The 18,854-nt window shown below is 38.4% G+C and overlaps 1 protein-coding gene across 2 annotated transcripts in view; it reads left to right on the top strand.

Annotated features, from left to right (window-relative positions):
• LOC115215394 (ninjurin-2) overlaps positions 1-18,854 on the top strand; it is a 119,695-nt gene that overhangs the window by 26,050 nt on the left and 74,791 nt on the right. For both annotated transcript variants that reach the window (XM_036506595.1, XM_036506599.1), the window contains exon 2: positions 10,475-10,538. In XM_036506595.1, coding sequence (XP_036362488.1) covers positions 10,475-10,538 — 64 coding nt within the window. The remainder of the gene's footprint in view (positions 1-10,474; positions 10,539-18,854) is intronic.

Here is an 18,854-nt window from a genome sequence, read left to right as displayed (position 1 = left end):
CACAGATAGCGATAGAATGTTGTTGTAAGAGAACAGAATTAGAGCTAGAGAGAATTGTAGGGTATTGTCTCAAGTTGCTGACAGTAAATTTCATTTCTCCCTCTGACCAAGGTTCTAGCTGCTCAGCCAGACTACGTTGTCACTGAGTTGTCACCGGCTGGTGACTAACTGATTTTTGCTTGGAGGTGTGCTTGCTTATATAAAGATCCAGAAGGATAGATATATCATTGAGAACAATAGATTTAGTTGGTGGTCTTGTTATCTATTGTAGCTTTTGGTGAAGTAGAAGAAGTTAGAAAGGGTCAAGTGGTGAAGACATTATTTCAGCCTAGCTAAAGGCATCTGGAAAATGTAAAACTGCTGTCAGAGGGAAAAGTTCTGTTGCAGTGTTAATTTAAATTTGGCTATGGTGGATCGAATCCACTTCATGCATGCAAGATTCATATATATATTATATATATATATATATATATATATATATTATATATAGAGAGAGAGAGAGAGAGAGAGAGAGAGAGAGATCATATTATCATCGTCATAACTACCATCTGGTCGACCTTGCTCTGACATTTCTAACCTTCATAGGCCATCCATCTCGGTCCAGCATTAGTTGAGGGAGGTCTACGGAGAAGCATCCTGTGTCTCCGGCGAGTTGATCTACATACGTTGTATTCGGATGACCAGCTCAAATACGGCCATGCTTTAGTATCAACAGCAGCAGGTCATTTGCCAACTCTTGTTTAGTTCGCCAGCAATGTCCGGCAAAGCGCAAGCGCTTGTCCCTCATAATGCGAGAAACAAGCAGATGTCCATATAACCACAAAAACGTACATTTACACACTTGCAAAGAGAGGGAGAAAGAAAGATATAGAGACAGACAAAGAGGGGTGGCACGCAACTATCGACAAATTAGATAAACGAGCCAAACACGAAAACTCTGTTGTGTGGTCTCTCGGCCTTTTAGAAATAGTAGTTAAATTTCCCTCAGATCTTTTCGGTTTGAATAGCAGTTTTTAACATAATTTCTAGGTAACTAAAAAAATTTAAACTTCGTATACTGATAGAATGTGTTTATAAAACATCTTTTTCTCTTGGCTTTATTGAGAAAATTCTATAGCTTGTAAGATATTTGTTGTTTTTTTTCTTCAATTTCTGCAATTTCAACCAATCACTGACGTCTATTGAGGTAAAAACATACTGTGTCGTATGAATATGTCCCTCGTTTAAGAAACAGATTGGGTTTATTTACATTTGTGAAGAAAAAAAATACCCTTCCCCCCACTCCTAACCCTAACCCTAACTAACCCTAACCGTAAAACAGATTGAAATGCAAAAGATCAATACTAAGGTCATAATTATGGGTGACAATTTCATATGACAAGCTAGAAAAAACTGCCGTTCAAACAGGAAAGATCCTTTCCCTCAAATCGCACACTACCTACTTAGCTAATAGAAATAATACGGAAAATGTTAAATCCCGGTGGCACTGAACATGAGGAAATAGAAGAGATGGTCGCGGCTGGAATGCCTTTAATGATAAGATTGACCTAGCTCTAAACATCATCAGTAAAAATAGAAAGAAAGGGCGGGAGAAAAGAGGCATGAGAGACAAACAGAGACAGATGGATAGACAGAAGAGAGAGGAAGGGAAAGAGAAGTTAAGTAATAAATCACTGTAACGGTGTGTAACGTAAACACAAAACTGGCTCATTACGAGTTGAATGACTAAACTTCGTAGCATCTACACCCGTTTTAGTCAATGATTCATAGAATCCGGGCAGTACTCTTGTTTAACACATCTGAAATACGCGAGTGTGCGTGCGTGCGTGCGTGCGTGCGTGCGTGCGTGCATGTGTGTGTGTGTGTGTGTGTGTGTGTGTGTGTGTGTGTGTGTGTGTGTGTGTGTGTGTGTGTGTGTGCGCGCGCGTGTGTCTGTGACAAGCACGCTTATGTACATCTGTTCCAGACAACTCTGATATATGTACATACACGTAGCCCCGTGCTAATTAGATATGTACTTAAGGCGGCGAGCTGACAGAATTGCTGTCATGCCGGATAAAACGTTTAGAGGCATTTCGTCCGTCTTTACATTCTGAATTCAAATTCCGTTGAGATCGACTCTGCATTTCGTCCTTTCGCAATCGATGAAATAAATATCTGTTGTGCACGGAGATCGATGTAATCTACTAACCTCCTACGCCAAGAATTTAGATTTTGAGCCTATAAATGCCTATAGCAGAAAAGAATTCTGTGTGTCTATTATTTATATTTATACAAACGGCGGTGCATCAGCATGGCCGCAGCTCTGAGCTGAAACTAGAGGGGAATATATATATATATATATATATATAGTTGTTATATAGTAGATATACACATACACATTATACACACACATATATATTCATGTGTTCACACACACACAAACACACACAGGCAGGAAGATAGATAGATAGATATTTTCCTCTCAGAATTTCTGATTTATAAATATATAAATATAAATATATACATATGCTTGAGAGTGCCTATATAAATAAACATATACACACCCATTCTCATATAGACATGAGTCGGTTGTACGCGCTAAAGTGTATGTGCGTGAGTGCGTATGTCTGTATGTGTGAGAGCATGTGTGTGTGAGTGCGTGTGTCTGTGTGTGTACGCAATTTGTCAATCTAATCTGTTCTGTACAAACTTATTCACCGAGATTTTTCTCTCGTGTACTTTTACACCAATTCTCTTCCCGTCTCCTCTTACCATCCCTCTTCATTTCGCCACTCCCATTATGTGTTCCTGTCTCCCCGTCCCACTTGTCTACTGAACATTAGAGCTACACAACTTGGTTTGCAGAAAGTGGAGCAGGATGATGTCATTGATGAAGCTCACGAAATACAGAGCTTTAACGAGTGGGCTTTTGGGTTTTCATATCAGAGATAATGATTCTTAATTTTGGCACATGGCCAGAAATTTGTTTGGGAAAGGATGTAGTCGTCATTACTGGTACTTAATTCATCAACCCTACGCATGTATTCTATCCCAACCATTCAATACATATTAGGTTGGCAACTAAGTTCCCGCCGTTGTTTTAAATTTAAATATTGTTAAAGTTTTAATTAAAAATAACGACTAATTAATCAATAATGTATTCACCCTTGTTGTTTACAACCTCTTCCCAACGTTTGACAATATTTTTCAGTACCTCGTTGGTAGAAATCACCCGATTTCGACTCGAAAAATTGATCCAACCAAGCTCTCAATTCTGCATCAGTACTGAAACGAAACTCCGCACATAGCATTTGAAAGAGATCGAAAGAGGTGGCAGCACTTCCCAGCCAAGCGTTTGAATGGCTTCCTTCGTCATATTGGCGATATGAGGGCGGCCGTTGTCGTGCAAAAGAAGAACTCCATGATGCCGATTAGGTCTTTTCTCTTGAATAGCCGTGTTGAGTCGTTCCATCAGTTGAACATAGAGTTCCGCGTCGACCGTTTGATTCCGTTCAAGCAATTCGTAATGGATAATCCCTTCCCAGTCCCACCATACGCACAACAACGTTTTATGCGGATGAAGATCTTGTTTCACGCGCGGGGTCGCTTGTTTAACGGGGCTAAGCCATTCCTTACGCTGCTCCATATTGATGTACAAGCACCATTTTTCGTCGCCAGTAGCGATTCGGTAAAGAAATCGTTATTTGTGTCCATGAGTTGAGCGGTGACTAGCAAGAAAACCCGCGGAGATTGTGGCTCGTTGATTTTTGCTGTTGTCACTTAAAGAATGCGGAACCCATGCTCCATACTTCTGAATCATTCCCATCGAGTGAAGATGCTTCTCTATAGCAGTGTAGGAGCATTCCATTTTCCCTGCCAGTTCCCTTGTCGTTTGACGAGACATTTCATGCAAAAGTTGATTTAATCGCTCTTCATCGAACTCAACTGGACGGCCAGAACGAGATGCATCTTTGAGGTCAAAATTACCATTTTTTTATTTGGCATAGCAATCACGAGCGGTTCTTTCAGCTATGGCACACTCTCCATACACAGCATAAATGTCGCGAGCAGCTTTTGCGGCCTTAGAACCTTGATTAAAAGCAAAAAGGTATCAAAAATGCTCGATTTTCTTAACTTGACATTCTACTTTAATGATCTCTGTGCACGGAGATCGGTGTAATCTACTAGCCTCCTGCACCAAGAATTTAGACTTTGTGCCTATAATACCTATAATGCCAAATTCTGTGTGTGTGTGTGTGTGGTGTGTGTGTGTGTGTGTGTGTGTGTGTGTGTGTATTGTATATATATATATATATATATTATATATATATACTCCTTACTCTTTTACTTGTTTCAGTCATTTCACTGTCGCCATGCTGGAGCACCGCCTTTAGTTGAGCAAATCGACACCAGGACGTATTCTTTGTAAGCTTAGTACTTATTCTATCGGTCTCTTTTGCCAAACCGCTAAGTAAACACACTAGCATCGGTTGCCAAACGATGTTGGGGGGGGGACATCATAGACACACACACACACACACACACACACAGAGGCAGGCAGACAGATAGATATTATCCTCTCAAATTTTCTGATTTATAGATATATAAATATAAATATGCGTGAGTGCCTATATAAATGAACATATACACCCATTCTCATATATACATGCGTCGGTTGTACGCGCTAAAGCGAGTGTGTGTGTGTGAGAGAGAGTACGTATGTCTGTATGTGTGAGTGTGTGTGTGTGTGTGAGTGCGTATGTCTGCGTCTGTGTGTGTGTGTGTACACACAATTTGTCAATCTATTCTGTACAAACTTATTCAACGAGATTTATGTACTTTTACACCAATTCTCTTCCCGTCTCCTCTTGCCATTCCTCTTCATTTCGCTACTCCCATTATGTGTTCCTGTCTCCCCGTCCCACTCGTCTACTGAACACAGAGCTACAACGTGGCTCGTAGAAACTGGAGCAGGATGATGTCACTGATGAAGCTCACGGGATACAGAGCTTTAACGAGTGAGCTTTTGGTTTTCATATCATAAATAATGATTCTTAATTTTGGCACATGGCCAGAAATTTGTTTGGGAAGGATGTAGTCGTCATTACTGGTACTTAATTCGGATCTTTTCAGTTTGAACGGCAGTTTTTAAACACAATTTCTAGTTAACTAAACACTTTTAAACTTCGTATGCTGGTAGAATGTGTTTATAAAACATCTTTTTCTCTTGGCTTTATTGAGAAACTTCTATGGTTTGTAAGATATTTGTTGTTGTTTTTTTCCTTCAATTTCTGCAATTTCAACCAATCAATGACGTCTATTGAGGTAAAAAAAACATTCTATGCCGTATGAATATGTCCCTCGTTTAAGAAACAGATTGGGTTTATTTACATTTGTGAAGAAGAAAAGATACCTTTCTCCTAACCCTAACCCTAACCCTAAAACAGATTGAAATGCAATAGCTCGATACTAGGGTCATAATTATGGGTGACACTTTCAGATGACACCGCTAGAAAAACTGCCGTTCAAACCGAAAAGATCCCTTAATTCATCAACCCTACGTATGTATTCTACCCCAACCATTGAATATATATATACACATAACTTTTTGCTTTTATGAAATGCAGGCTCAGTCCAGGAGGTGTTTAAACTGAAAGCTTGTAACTAAACAACGGGAAACACAACCTTAAGATAATGTTACCCGAAATGGTTTCCGGGGGAACCCAAGAGTTTCTCATTACAAAAAGAATAGTCTGGCCTTCCACAGAAAATAAATATTTATTAAAAACCTAATAAAAAATTTATTTTATGAAACAAATGCTTTTAAGCATTTTCAAAGTAATAAGATCTGTGTTAATTTTGGTAGGCGGAAATTATGTGGACGCCCGCCATGTGTGTGTGTGTGTGTGTCTATACAGAATCCGCCAAAACAACGTATACACATTTCAGGAAAGGAAAAATCTGTATAAACATTTAACTTGTATAAGAACCTCTCTAAATATAAATACCTGTTTCGATGTTTTATCAAATTGCAGTTAGACTGAATAGATTGCAATAGCAGTGCATTTAAATATTTATACAGATTTTTCCTTTCCTGAAGTGTGTATACATTTTTCTGATGGACTTTGCATACTCTTTACTCTTTTACTTGTTTCAAGTTATTTGACTGTGGCCATGCTGGAGCACCGCCTTTAGTCGAGCAAATCGACCCCAGGACATATTCTTTGTAAGCCTAGTACGTATTCTATCGGTCTCTTTTGCCGAACCGCTAAGTTACGGGGACGCAAACACACCAGCATCGGTTGTCAAGCAATGTTGGGGGACTAACACAGACACACAAACACACACACACATACATATATACGACAGGCTTCTTTCAGTTTCCGTCTACCAAATCCACTCACAAGGCTTTGGTTGGCCCGAGGCTATAGTAGAAGACACTTGCCCAAGGTGCCACACAGTGGGACTGAACCCGGAACCATGCGGTTGGTAAGCAAGCTACTTATCACACAGCCACTCCTGCTATATAAATCTTTTTTTCTTTTACTTGTTTCAATCATTTGACTGCAGCCATGCTGGAGCACCGCCTCGAAAGGTCTTTAGTCGAACAAGTCGACCCCAGGGTTTTATATTTTTAAGCCTAGTACTTATTCTATCGGTTTCTTTTGTCAAACCACTAAGTTACGGGGACGTAAGCACAACACCGGTTGTGAGGAATAAACACAAACGCAAAGGCAGACACACACACACATTAACTGGCACACCGTCGATTACGACGAGGTTTCCAGTTGATCCTATCAACGGAACAGCCTGCTTGTGAATGAAATTAACTTGCAACTAATTGAAATCATACGGTTCTTTTTTTTTTTCCTGACTCCATCCTTTCATTTTCTTCTTACTTCCATATGAATAGTACAATAACTTTTTGCGCTCATAATGCAGTTATCACCTGGTGCTCTTTTTTTAACTATATATATATTTGAGGCGGATAATTGTTGATCACCGTGCTGTTGGATTTACCTACAATTCAAGATGACTGAAAGAAGCCGCGAAGTAGAACAGAAGGCAGTTGTACAAAAAGGGGTTGTAACATGATTACACTGGATAATAAACTTGGTGTCTTAAACACGTTTGATGCAGAAGAAAATAATCAACCTATTTCTTTATTACCGACAAGGAGCTAAACACGGAAAGGACAAACAAGGACAGACAAACGGATTAAGTCAATTACATCGACCCCAGTGCGTAACTGGTACTTATTTAAACGACCCCGAAAGGATGAAAGGCAAAGTCGACCTCGGTGGAATTTGAACGTAAAGACAGACGAAATACCTTATTTCTTTACTACCCACAAAGGGCTAAACACAGAGAGGACAAACAAGGACAGACAAACGGATTAAGTCAATTATATCGACCCCAGTGCGAAACTGGTACTTATTTAATCGACCCCGAAAGGATGAAAGGCAAAGTCGACCTCGGCGGAATTTGAACTCAGAAATACCTATTTCATTATTACCCACAAGGGGCTAAACACAGAGGGGACAAACAAGGACAGACATAGGTATTAAGTCGATTACATCGACCCCAGTGCGTAGCTGGTACTTAATTTATCGACCCCGAAAGGATGAAAGGCAAAGTCGACCTCGGCGGAATTTGAACTCACAACGTAACGCAGACGAAATACCGCAAAGCATTTCGCCCGGCGTGCTAACGTTTCTGCCAGCTCGCCGCCCTTGAAGAAAATAATCAACCACGTTACCAACGACTACAGTGATAAAATTCCTTTCGGTATTTAATCTCAGCTCTTTAGATTCTGAGTTCAGTTCCTGCCGAACACGAGGTAGTTGACGACCTTGCCAGAAATCGCGGTCAAATCTGCCCCAGAACACAATTCAACTTAAAATGGAAGAGGATATTTGAGTTGTATTCAAAAGACAAGTCTGAACAAAAAATGCGGGATGATCATTGCGGGAACGCTTTTGATCATAGATAGATTAATCAACCCTGACCTGGAACTTAACGACAATAACATTAGCCAACATAAGCGGCGAGCTGGCAGAAACGTTAGCACGCCGGGCAAAATGCGTAGCCGTATTTCGTCTGTCGTTACGTTCTGAGTTCAAATTCCGCCGAGGTTGACTTTGCCTTTCATCCTTTCGGGGTCGATAAATTAAGTACCAGTTACGCACTGGGGTCGATATAATCGACTTAATCACTTTGTCTGTCCTTGTTTGTCCTCTCTGTGTTTAGCCCCTTGTGGGTAATAAAGAAATAGGTATTTAATCTCAGCCCTTTAGATTCTGAGTTCAATTCCTGTCGAACACGAGATAGTTGACAACCTTGCCAGAATACAATTCAACTTAAAAGGAAATAGGATAATGGAGTTGTATCCAAAATTCAAGTCTGAACAAAAAATGCAGTATGATCATTGCAGGATCGCTTTTGATCATAGATAGATCAGTCAACCCTGACCTGGAACTTAACGACAATAACATCAGCTAACATTAACATAGCTTGTAGTACCTTATTCCCTATATCATATTACAAATATATACACAACCTGTACTACGCCACCCGTACCAACTATGAGGTGGGTGGATTTTTTCTTAAATTCCAGTGCTCTTCGTAAAATCTTCAATGCATTCCTGTGATACAATGTTGTGATGATGCCAGAATAGCAGGAGCCGTCGTTTTTGACAGCGCTCATTAGATATTCTGTAATAATTAATTAGCCTATTTCCTGTCATTTTAATTTGAAACACGTGTTGCGATGTTTGCATATATCCCGTAGGCATGTAAATGTATATGATCTTTTATATTTTCTAGTTAAGAATAAGAAGAAAAACTGAAAAGCAACTTGTGTGTGTGCGTATGTGTGTGTGTGTGTGTGTGTGTGTGTGTGTGTGTGTGTGTGTGTTTGTGTGTTTGTGTGTGTGTATGTGTGTGTGTGTGAGAGAGTGTGTGTGTGTGTGTGTATGTGTGTGTGTGTGTGTGTGTGTGTGTGTGTGTGAGTGTGTGTGTGTGTGTGTGTGCAGAAAATAACAACCTTTACTTTTCACGTTTTCACAAGTTCAACTAGGAAGTAAAGATTGTTATTTTCTGTATACTCCCGCACATACGCACGCACACACACACACACACACACACGCGCGCATACACACACACACGCATACATACACACACACACACGCACACACACAAACACACCTAGACTACCGTTGAATAAATATTCAAATGCATACGCCCATACGCACATGCACATTGACATCGCGTATAGCCAACCGAATGTGTTGGTTTTAATTAAATAACTGCCTGTTAATATGATGTTTGCCTGTCTGTTTCTTTGTCGGTGTATATAGATAGTAATGTGGATGGTGTGTATAATTTTTTTTCTTTTGTATTTCTTTATGATCGTGTGTGTGTGAGTGAGCGTTCAAGATTGTGTCCATATGGCTATAAACTCACATATATGTATGCGCGAGTGTATATATGTGTTTTTGTGTGTATGTACACGTGTATATAATTCTGTGTACACATGTATATTTAAAAGTGAATGCATGTATGTGTAAGTGTGCATGTGTGTGCATAACATACGTCAGTTATATTTCTGCTGACGTTAGCAAAATATCTTTTGACATGTCTCGGTAAAATTTACATCTGAACACAAACTGAATTTCTGCTGAAAGTTAAGTAAGCGTTAACTACATAATTAAATGGGCCAAGAAATCTTAATTAGCTAAAATTATATTCTTAATGATGAGAACAAGTTATCTAAACAAGTTATTCTTGTCAAGCAAAGCAGGGGGGCACAACTCCAGAAATTGAATTAATGTGGATTAATAAAACATATAAATACAGTGGGAAATGAATCTAATGTTTTTACAGTATGTTGATATTTTTTGGTTCAGTTATTCTTTGAAGATATTAACCGCTCAGATTTCATTCACAAAAAATGACAATATCTTCTCCACACACTCTAAGATCTGCACCATCATTTAACTATGATTTTCTTATGAGACCTAATAACAGCGAAACGTGTATAGAGTTTGTTACCCTACTGCCTAAGATCAGACTCACTTCCCACTATATTCTGTTTTTAATTCATTTTCATTATCTTATATTTCGAGTCTATCTTCCCTATCAAGAAAGGACGTTTTTTTTTCCTTTTCCTCAGTCTATATGTAATTTTAATTAAATATTTCTTAGCTCACAACATCAAGTATATTAGCACCCACTTTATGGATAATCTTACTGTGCAGCAGACGTAACGGAATATTTTTTTCTAGTCGTTCTTTTAAAATTTTACTTTCTTTTAGCTGTCCACTACATTTTTTACTTGGATTAAGTAAATATAAACAAAAATAGTAAGACAACCTAAAAACTTCATACTCCCACAATAGTTTACATAACTGCATGGAGCATATGTTGTTCAGATATACCAGCAATACCAATTTGGGAGACATATATAATAGTTTTATTTCTTTTCTTACAGGCATATAGAGATGAATTCGCGGCACAGTCACGAAAATTCTACATCGTATGGACTCAGTATTGACGTAAGTACTAATTAGTCTATTATATTTCATATCTTTAACACTACACTTTACTCATCATCATCATCATCATCATCATTATTATTATTATTATTATTTATTAATTAATTAATTAATTAATTAATTAATTAAGTCGGAATGCTGACAGAATCGCTAGCATGCTGGACGAAATGCTTAGCGGAATTTCGCCCGTCGCTACGTTCTGGGATCAAATTTCGCCGAGGTCAGTTTTGCCTTTTAGCTTTCCGGAGTTGAACACTGGGATCGATGTAATCGAGCCATCCCCACCTTATCCAAGCTGCCCTTGTGGCAAAAATTTGAAATAATAATAATAATAATAATAATAATAATAATAATAATAATAATAATAATAATAATAATAATACGTTCTCCGAAACGGTACTGACCCTAAATGCAAATTCTGCGACACATTTGACGAAACAATAGACCATCTCGTTTCGGGATGTCCTGTGCTGACACCAAACGAATACAAAAATCGCCACGATAGGGTAGGACAGTATATACATTGGAAGATATGTAAACACTACAAATTCGACACTCCTGCTAACTGGTATGAACACCATCCTCAGCCAGTTGTTGAAGGTAAGGATGTCACCATCCTCTGGGATTTTCCAGTCAACACTGACAGAACGATCAAGGCTAATCGACCAGACATAATTGTTAAAGACAGGGAAGAAAATACCTGCAGACTAATAGAGGTAAGCGTCCCCACTGATAAAAATGTATCTGTAAAGGAATTTGACAAACTTAGTAAATATAAGGACCTGGAAATCGAAATACAAAAGATGTGGAATCTTAAAACAAAAACTGTTCCTGTTATTGTAGGTGCCCTAGGTATGATAAAAAAAGGGATGTCAGAAACACCTAGACAATATCCCTGGAGAATCATGTCTCAAGGAAATCCAAAAGATTGTGCTAACAAGTACTGCCCACATCCTTAGAAAAACCCTATCAATGTAAATATTTGTGTTTGTATTACATGGAGATATTTCTCTACTTCCCCTCCCCAAGCTTTCAGCTATATTTCAACAACTCTTAACCTTCACTTGCCCTAGGGCGCTGGGTGTGCCCCGGCAGGTGATTGCATCAAACATGCAGATTAAAAGTAAATGACAATAATAATAATAATAATAATAATAATAATAATAATAATAATAATAATAATAAAAAGTCAACTTCAACCTCCACAATATTACCTTACACGAAATATACAAACACTTTTTATTGCAATAACACAAACGCACATGGAAAAAAAAATAATAATTCTCTCTGGTCGAACACAACTTCTCTATTCACAAACAATACAGAACAGCCCTTACTTAATTTTTCTTAAGGCTAATAGTAGTAAACATTTGAACTTTTTTTGACCGATAGGACCCCACCTAAAAAAAAAAATATCACTGATGGTGATGGTGATGATTGTGATGATGATAATAATGATAGTAATAGTGCTGATAATCTATCTATCTATCTATCTACACACACACACTCAAAGAGTTCAACCAACACAAACCTCACCTCGGCTCTATTGTTAACCAAATATGAAAGTATTATTTGACAGGCAAGAACTCTGGCATTGAAGACAGTCAGCCAGCCAACCACCAAGCCAGCCAATGAGACAGACAGACACTACTGTGATGGTGATAATGATAAAAAACAAAAATAGCAATAATAAGATACTGCTGTGACTACACATAAAACACTATCATTGATGATGATGATGATGATGATGATGATGATGGTGATGGTTATGATGATAATGATGATGGTAATGGTGGTGATAATGATGATAGTGATAATAATGGTGATGATAATAACAATAATAAGCCGACTACGGCTGCTATAATGGTACGATTATAATTGTAACGGTAATGATGGCTGTCTCCCCAAGAGCCAATCAAAGCTCAAAAATGATAACATTATCGTAGCACTAAAATGTTTTTGGAAACTAAAAGGAAAACTAAATCAGTATACCAAATCGCTTGTCCTATGGTTAATCTGGAAGCGCGTCCCCCAGGGAAGAGCCAGCCTGGGATCGAAAAGTCATCAACTGGCACAAACTCTTCTCCGAATACGGACATGGATGATCACTTGAACGGGAAATCCCCCAACTCGAGCCCTCCAAGTTCACCACCACAACCACCACAGAAAGAAAAATGTAAGCGGAACAAATGGACCCGAGAAGAGTATAAAGAAGTAATATACGCTTATTACTATGCATTAGGTAGGCCATCTCAAGAGAGACACACCGCAAACTCTTACAGTATATGGAGAAAACGGAATCAAGACAGTAGGCCCTATCTGGACGAGAACAAATTAGCAAATGTGAGGAGGGATATCCTTAGAAATAACAGACTCACAGACGGTGAAATAAGCGCGATCAAGCACGCAACGGAAAATGACATAAATATAAGACACAAAGGAAATGAAGAATCAGATGAACAGTATAGCCCGCCACGGAAAATGACATAAATATAAGACACAAAGGAAATGAAGAATCAGATGAACAGTATAGCCCGCCACGAGGCTTAATTGAAAGACTGCCATCTGACCAAAGTACGCAAAGGCCTGAAGATACAAGAAATTCTATTGTACCTGTTAAAGATAGCCAGGAAAACGATAAAACAACAGTAACTGAAGATCTCGCATTTGCTGAAGAACACAGAGAGTCTATGGCAGAAATGAGGCAGAAAATCCTGAATACGCTTGAAGTTGTAAGACATACAAGTATGAATGATAGAGAACCACTTCATAAACTCTCAAATACAAACCAAAATAAAAAACAAATCCAAATTGGCAACTATGTAACAAATGAAATAATACAAGAATTAAAACCTGATTTTACTGAGTTAAATGAAATTATTTACGCTTCTGCTAGGGCAATTGAAACCAGCTGTATGCCCCCGAAAAAACAAAGAAAACCAAACCTGGGAAGAAATCAAACCTGGAGAAGTAAAATTGAAAAAGAGATTGAATTATGAGAGGGGAAATATCAATATTAAATGAACTAATATGTGGAAATGATGTAAGATCCAGAACAGGAAGAAAGATGAAGAGAAAATTTGGATCCTCACCAAGAGAAGAACTGATATCAATAAAAGAAACGCTGAAACAAAAAGTCCAAGCAAAAGCCCAAAGAATACGAAGATTTGAGAAGAGAAACAAGTTTTACAAGCAAAATAAGCTGTTCACATCCAATGCCAAAAAATTCTACAGAGAAATAGGGAACGAGAAAGTAACCGTTAAAGACCCCCCTCCCATGGAAGAAATTCAAAACTTTTAGAAAAGGATTTGGAGTGACAAGAAGACGTACAACATAAATGCAGACTGGATTATACAAACTGAAGGATCCTACCAAAATTTACAACAAGCATGGGAAGACATCACAATAGCAGACCTAAGAAAGGCACTCACGAAGGCCCATAATTGGAAATCCCCCAGTAAAGAAAAGATGCCGAATTTCTGGCTCGCATCGCTCCCATGCGCACATGGTAAGCTAGTTCAGCTGCTCAATGAAATTATGAGAGACCCAAAGAAAACACCTGAATGGTTAGCAAGTGGTATTACTTACCTACTCCCAAAGAATAACGAAACCAACCTATAACCGGCCTATAACCTGTCTATCCACCACGTATAAAATCCTAACATCTATCCTGGCGGAGAAAACATATGCATTCATGGAGAAGAACGATTTTTCCCCATTGAACAAAAAGGGTGCCGCCGAGGCTCTTACGGATGCAAAGATCAACTGCTAATTAATCGTATGATCCTTGAGAACTGTCACAACAAGCGCAGAAATCTCAGCTCCGCATGGATTGACTATAAAAAGGCCTTCGACAGTATACCGCATCCATGGATCTTGAGATCGTTGGACATATTCAAAATTTCCCCTGTGATTTCAAACTTCCTGAAGCACAATATGTCGTTGTGGAATACGAATCTCCAATTATACCACTCTAATGGAGTACTTGCCTCAGAAAATATAAACATCAACTGTGGAATTTTTCAATGTGACTCACTTTCACCTTTAATATTCTGCATAGCCCTAATACCCCTTACAAGTGAATTAAACAGAACAGGGTATGGGTATAAAATTGCCAATAAAAAAATAAGCCATCTATTTTATATGGATGACTTAAAACTCTATGGTAAAGACAATAATGAACTTGAAGGCCTATTGCGCACTGTGAAAGCATTCAGCGATGACATCGGGATGGAGTTTGGACTTGAGAAGTGTGCCAAGGCCACTTTCCAGAAAGGGAAAATGAAGACCACAAATTCAGTCGTGTTAGATGTTGACACATCATAAGAGAGCTTGAGCAAGAACAAACATACAAATATTTAGGGATAAATGAAGGCTCTGGTATTCAGCATGCAAGCATGAAAGAGAAGATCAGGAAGGAATGTTATAGGAGAGTTCGTGCAGTCCTGAAATCTGAACTAAATGCACGTAACAAGGTGTTAGCTATAAATTCCTTAGCAGTTCCAGTTGTTAACTTATAGCTACAATATGTTGAACTGGAATATGAGTGAAGTAAAGAATATAGATAGGAAAATACGCAAGCTGCTGAGTTGTAATAGGATGCACCACCCAAAGGCAGACGTAGATCGCCTTTACCTTCCCAGAGCCCAAGGAGGTCGAGGCCTGATCCAATTTGAACTAGCTTACAAAACAACCACAATTGTACTAGCCAAATATCTCGAAATAACGAATGACTGGATGCTAAAGCTCGTGGAAAATCACGAGAGACGAAAGAAGCTTCATTCTATCATAAAGGAAAGCAAAAAATTTGCTATTGATCTCGTGCAGGATACCCAAACAGAAAACCCGAGGGAAGTACGGCAACTATTGTTGCAAAGAAGGTGAAAATAATGGCAACGAAAAAAGCGCACGAGCAATTCGCTGATAGGTGGGAGGAGAAACCTCTGCACGGCAAATATGTGGCCCGCAGCAAACAAGCTGATGTTGACCAGAAGCAAACCCATCAGTGGCTACGGAGCTCAGGGCTAAAAGCAGAGAGCGAAGTTATCATCCTGGCTGCTCAAGATCAAAGCCTATTAACCCGGAACTACCAGGCCAATGTGATGAAAAATGGAGCAGACCCAAAATGCCGATTCTGCAACGATATGATTGAAACAGTGGACCACCTAATCTCTGGATGTAAAGTCTTAGCACCAGTGGAGTATAAATTAAGACATGACAGAGTTGGCCAATATCTACACTGGCTAATAAGTCGGCATTACAATATCAAAACTGCCGACAAGTGGTATAATCACCACCCTGAGGCTGTAACTGAAGGAGAAAATGTAACGATTCTGTGGGACTTTCCAGTACATACAGACCGAACCATCAAGGCCAATAAACCAGATATTGTTGTGAAAGACCAAAACAATAAAGTTTGCTTGTTGATCGACATGAGTATCCCCTGTGATCATAATATCTCAGCGAAAGAGTTTGACAAGCTCAGAAAATATAAAGACCTACTCATTGAAATTGAGAAAATGTGGCATCTCAAGGCGGTTACAATACCAGTGATCGTAGGAGCACTAGGAATGATCAAGAAGGGAACCGAAAATTATATGAGAATGATCCCTGGCTTACCATCCCTGCAAGAAGTGCAAAAGATTGTCTTAACTAGTACATCACACGTATTGAGAAGTGCATTGTCGATGTGAGAACTGTTGCTGCTCATGTATTTTAATTTAACTTAAAAAAAAACAAAATGAACGAACTATTGAGTTTGGTCTAATGGCCTACCAATGTATACTATGAGTTGCTTTGCCCTAGGAGTCGGGAAGACACTCGGCAAGAAATGGAAGCATATTTGAAAGAAGAAAAAAAAGTAATAATAATAATAATAATAATAATAATAATAATTATTATTATTATTATTATTATTATTATTATTATTATTATTATTATTATTATTATAAGTCGGCTTGCTGATAGAATCGTTAGCATGCTGGACAAAATGCTTAGCGGTATTTCGCCCGTCGTACGTCACCACGTTCTGATTTCAAATTCCGCCGAGATCGACTTTGCCTTTCATCTTTTCAGGGTCGATAAATTAAGTACCATTGAAACACTGGGATCGTTGTAATCGACTAGGCCCCTCACCTCAAATTTTAGGCCTTGTGTCTATAGTAGAAAGGATGATTATGATGAAGGCTGGAGGGTGTATCAGCCTAAACGTTGTGTTAACAACAAGCAAGATGAGGACAAATATCCGCCAAATGTAAATAATGTAAATAATGTACATAATTCCTCATCTCTTAAACATAGAACTATTTTCTCTTTATCACAGGCTTTATAAGAGCACCTGGAGTCTTGTATGCGTAGCAGGCTAACTACCTCCAGCCTATGGTACCATGCTATCCATTCTTTTCAGGTATCTAATACTCTTCTGATTATTCTGGCCGTGCCAAGGGGGCAAACCTTTTGTAATAGTTTCATACACTCTGTTACAGATGCGGCACAGCGGAGATACTTGCTCATTCCTAAGGTTGACCTTCCCGTTCGCGGCCAGGGCTTGGTCCTGCGCTGCTAGTATAGTGCTCTTGGTCTCTCTTTTTAGGGTTCCTTTCATCAGCCAATCGCGCCTATTTTTTCCAGCAACTTCTGTTGTAGCTACTTGGAATTGATTGTGTAGTCTCTTCTTGCGTAATTCTTCTTCATGTCCTGTTTGTACTTCTTTCATTGTTTTCCCTTTTTCCTTTGCTCTCAATACTCCCTACTCCTTATTATTATTTTTATTATTATTATTATTATTATTATTATTATTATTATCATCATCATCATCATCATCATCATCATCATCATTATCATCATCATCATTATTATTATTACTATCATTATTATTATTATTATTATTATTATTATTCAGTAGTTTTAATTTTATAGCGTGCTTTTACTTCACTACCGAGCGCAGCTCTGTGTGCCTTGGGTATGTGCTGTGATTTGTTGTGATGCTCTGATGGTTATTGTATGGAAAGTGTTCTGCGTAGGATGTGTGCAGTGCCTAGTAGTGCAATTATTATTATTATTATTATTATATTATTATTATTATTATTATTATTATTATATTATTATTATTATCATCATCATCATCATCATCACTATTATCATTACTTAGTATGAAGAGTGCGATGCGATTGCAATAGATATTTTATTGGTTGAATGATATTTCGACAGCTAGTGTGTCTTTGTCGAGGTCAAAATGAAAAGTATTAAAAATTCAAAATGATAGAAATTCAAATCCAAAATATGAACGAGAACAACCGGCGACCCCACGTTGATGGGATGACATCATCAGTCTTCAATTTTCAAGTTTACAACTGACAAAAAGAAAAAGAAAGAAAAAAGGGAGGGAAAAGAAAAGGAAAGTAAAGCGAAAAAGTAAAAGAAGAAGAATAATTGATTAAACATTTTTATGTAAATATGATGAAATTCTCCTGTCATTTTATTCATTCTTCTCCTCATGCATATTTCTCCTCATGCATTTTGAGTACTGAAAGTGTTGCAGATTCAGAATATTTTCTGAGATTATGCACTTTCAAGCCTTTTTTAAAATTGCAGTCATTTGATGCAAAACGTTCGGTAAGTTTTGTCGAACTACTGTTATTGTGCCTGATGTCATATCTGTAGCTATTGAATCTTTTGTTTAATTGTTCTTGTTGTGGCAAGAGTCATTGACACCCTTGGGGGATTGGAAGAATGGACTAGCCGAACTCTTATAAAGAGTAGCGTATGGGCTGAGACAGAGGTTGGCGTGTTAATTCCGCGTTGAACTCGCACCGAACTCAGTGTTTTAGTGCGAATAGAAAACACGCACCGAACCCGTAAGTTGCTGTAATGTTAGTTGTTCGAATTGCTGTGTGTTGGTCCCGTCGCTAGAATGTGATAGGGGTTCAATTCTCTTGCTCACATATCGGATGCAGCTGTGCAGTGTTAACCAGCTAGAGGAGAAGACTTCTTGGGGTTTAAAAATCGCACTAAAGTCCGTCCGAACGAAAAATATGAGTGCTAACAAGAGTGCTTAGTACAACGAAAAACAAGAGTGTTGTGTGCAACGAACAATACTACCTAAGAGTCGGGTAATAACAAAGATACAAAAGTGGCTACAAGATATTCCAAGCCTTCGGACGTTAATTTTTTTTTTATATACGAATCAAAGAAAAAGTCATTTACATATATGAATTAGAAACTATTGTTGAGTACCTGAGGCGTAGAAGCTCCCTCGCGGCCTGTTCAAGTAGAATAGACACAACCTGTACAGCACATCCTGTACAGCACATCCT

This window comes from Octopus sinensis, linkage group LG1, assembly GCF_006345805.1.
Source record: "Octopus sinensis linkage group LG1, ASM634580v1, whole genome shotgun sequence".
NCBI classification, from domain to species: domain Eukaryota; kingdom Metazoa; phylum Mollusca; class Cephalopoda; order Octopoda; family Octopodidae; genus Octopus; species Octopus sinensis.
The sequence above is the reverse complement of the archived record's forward strand: the minus strand, read 5'-3'. Positions and strand labels throughout refer to the sequence as shown.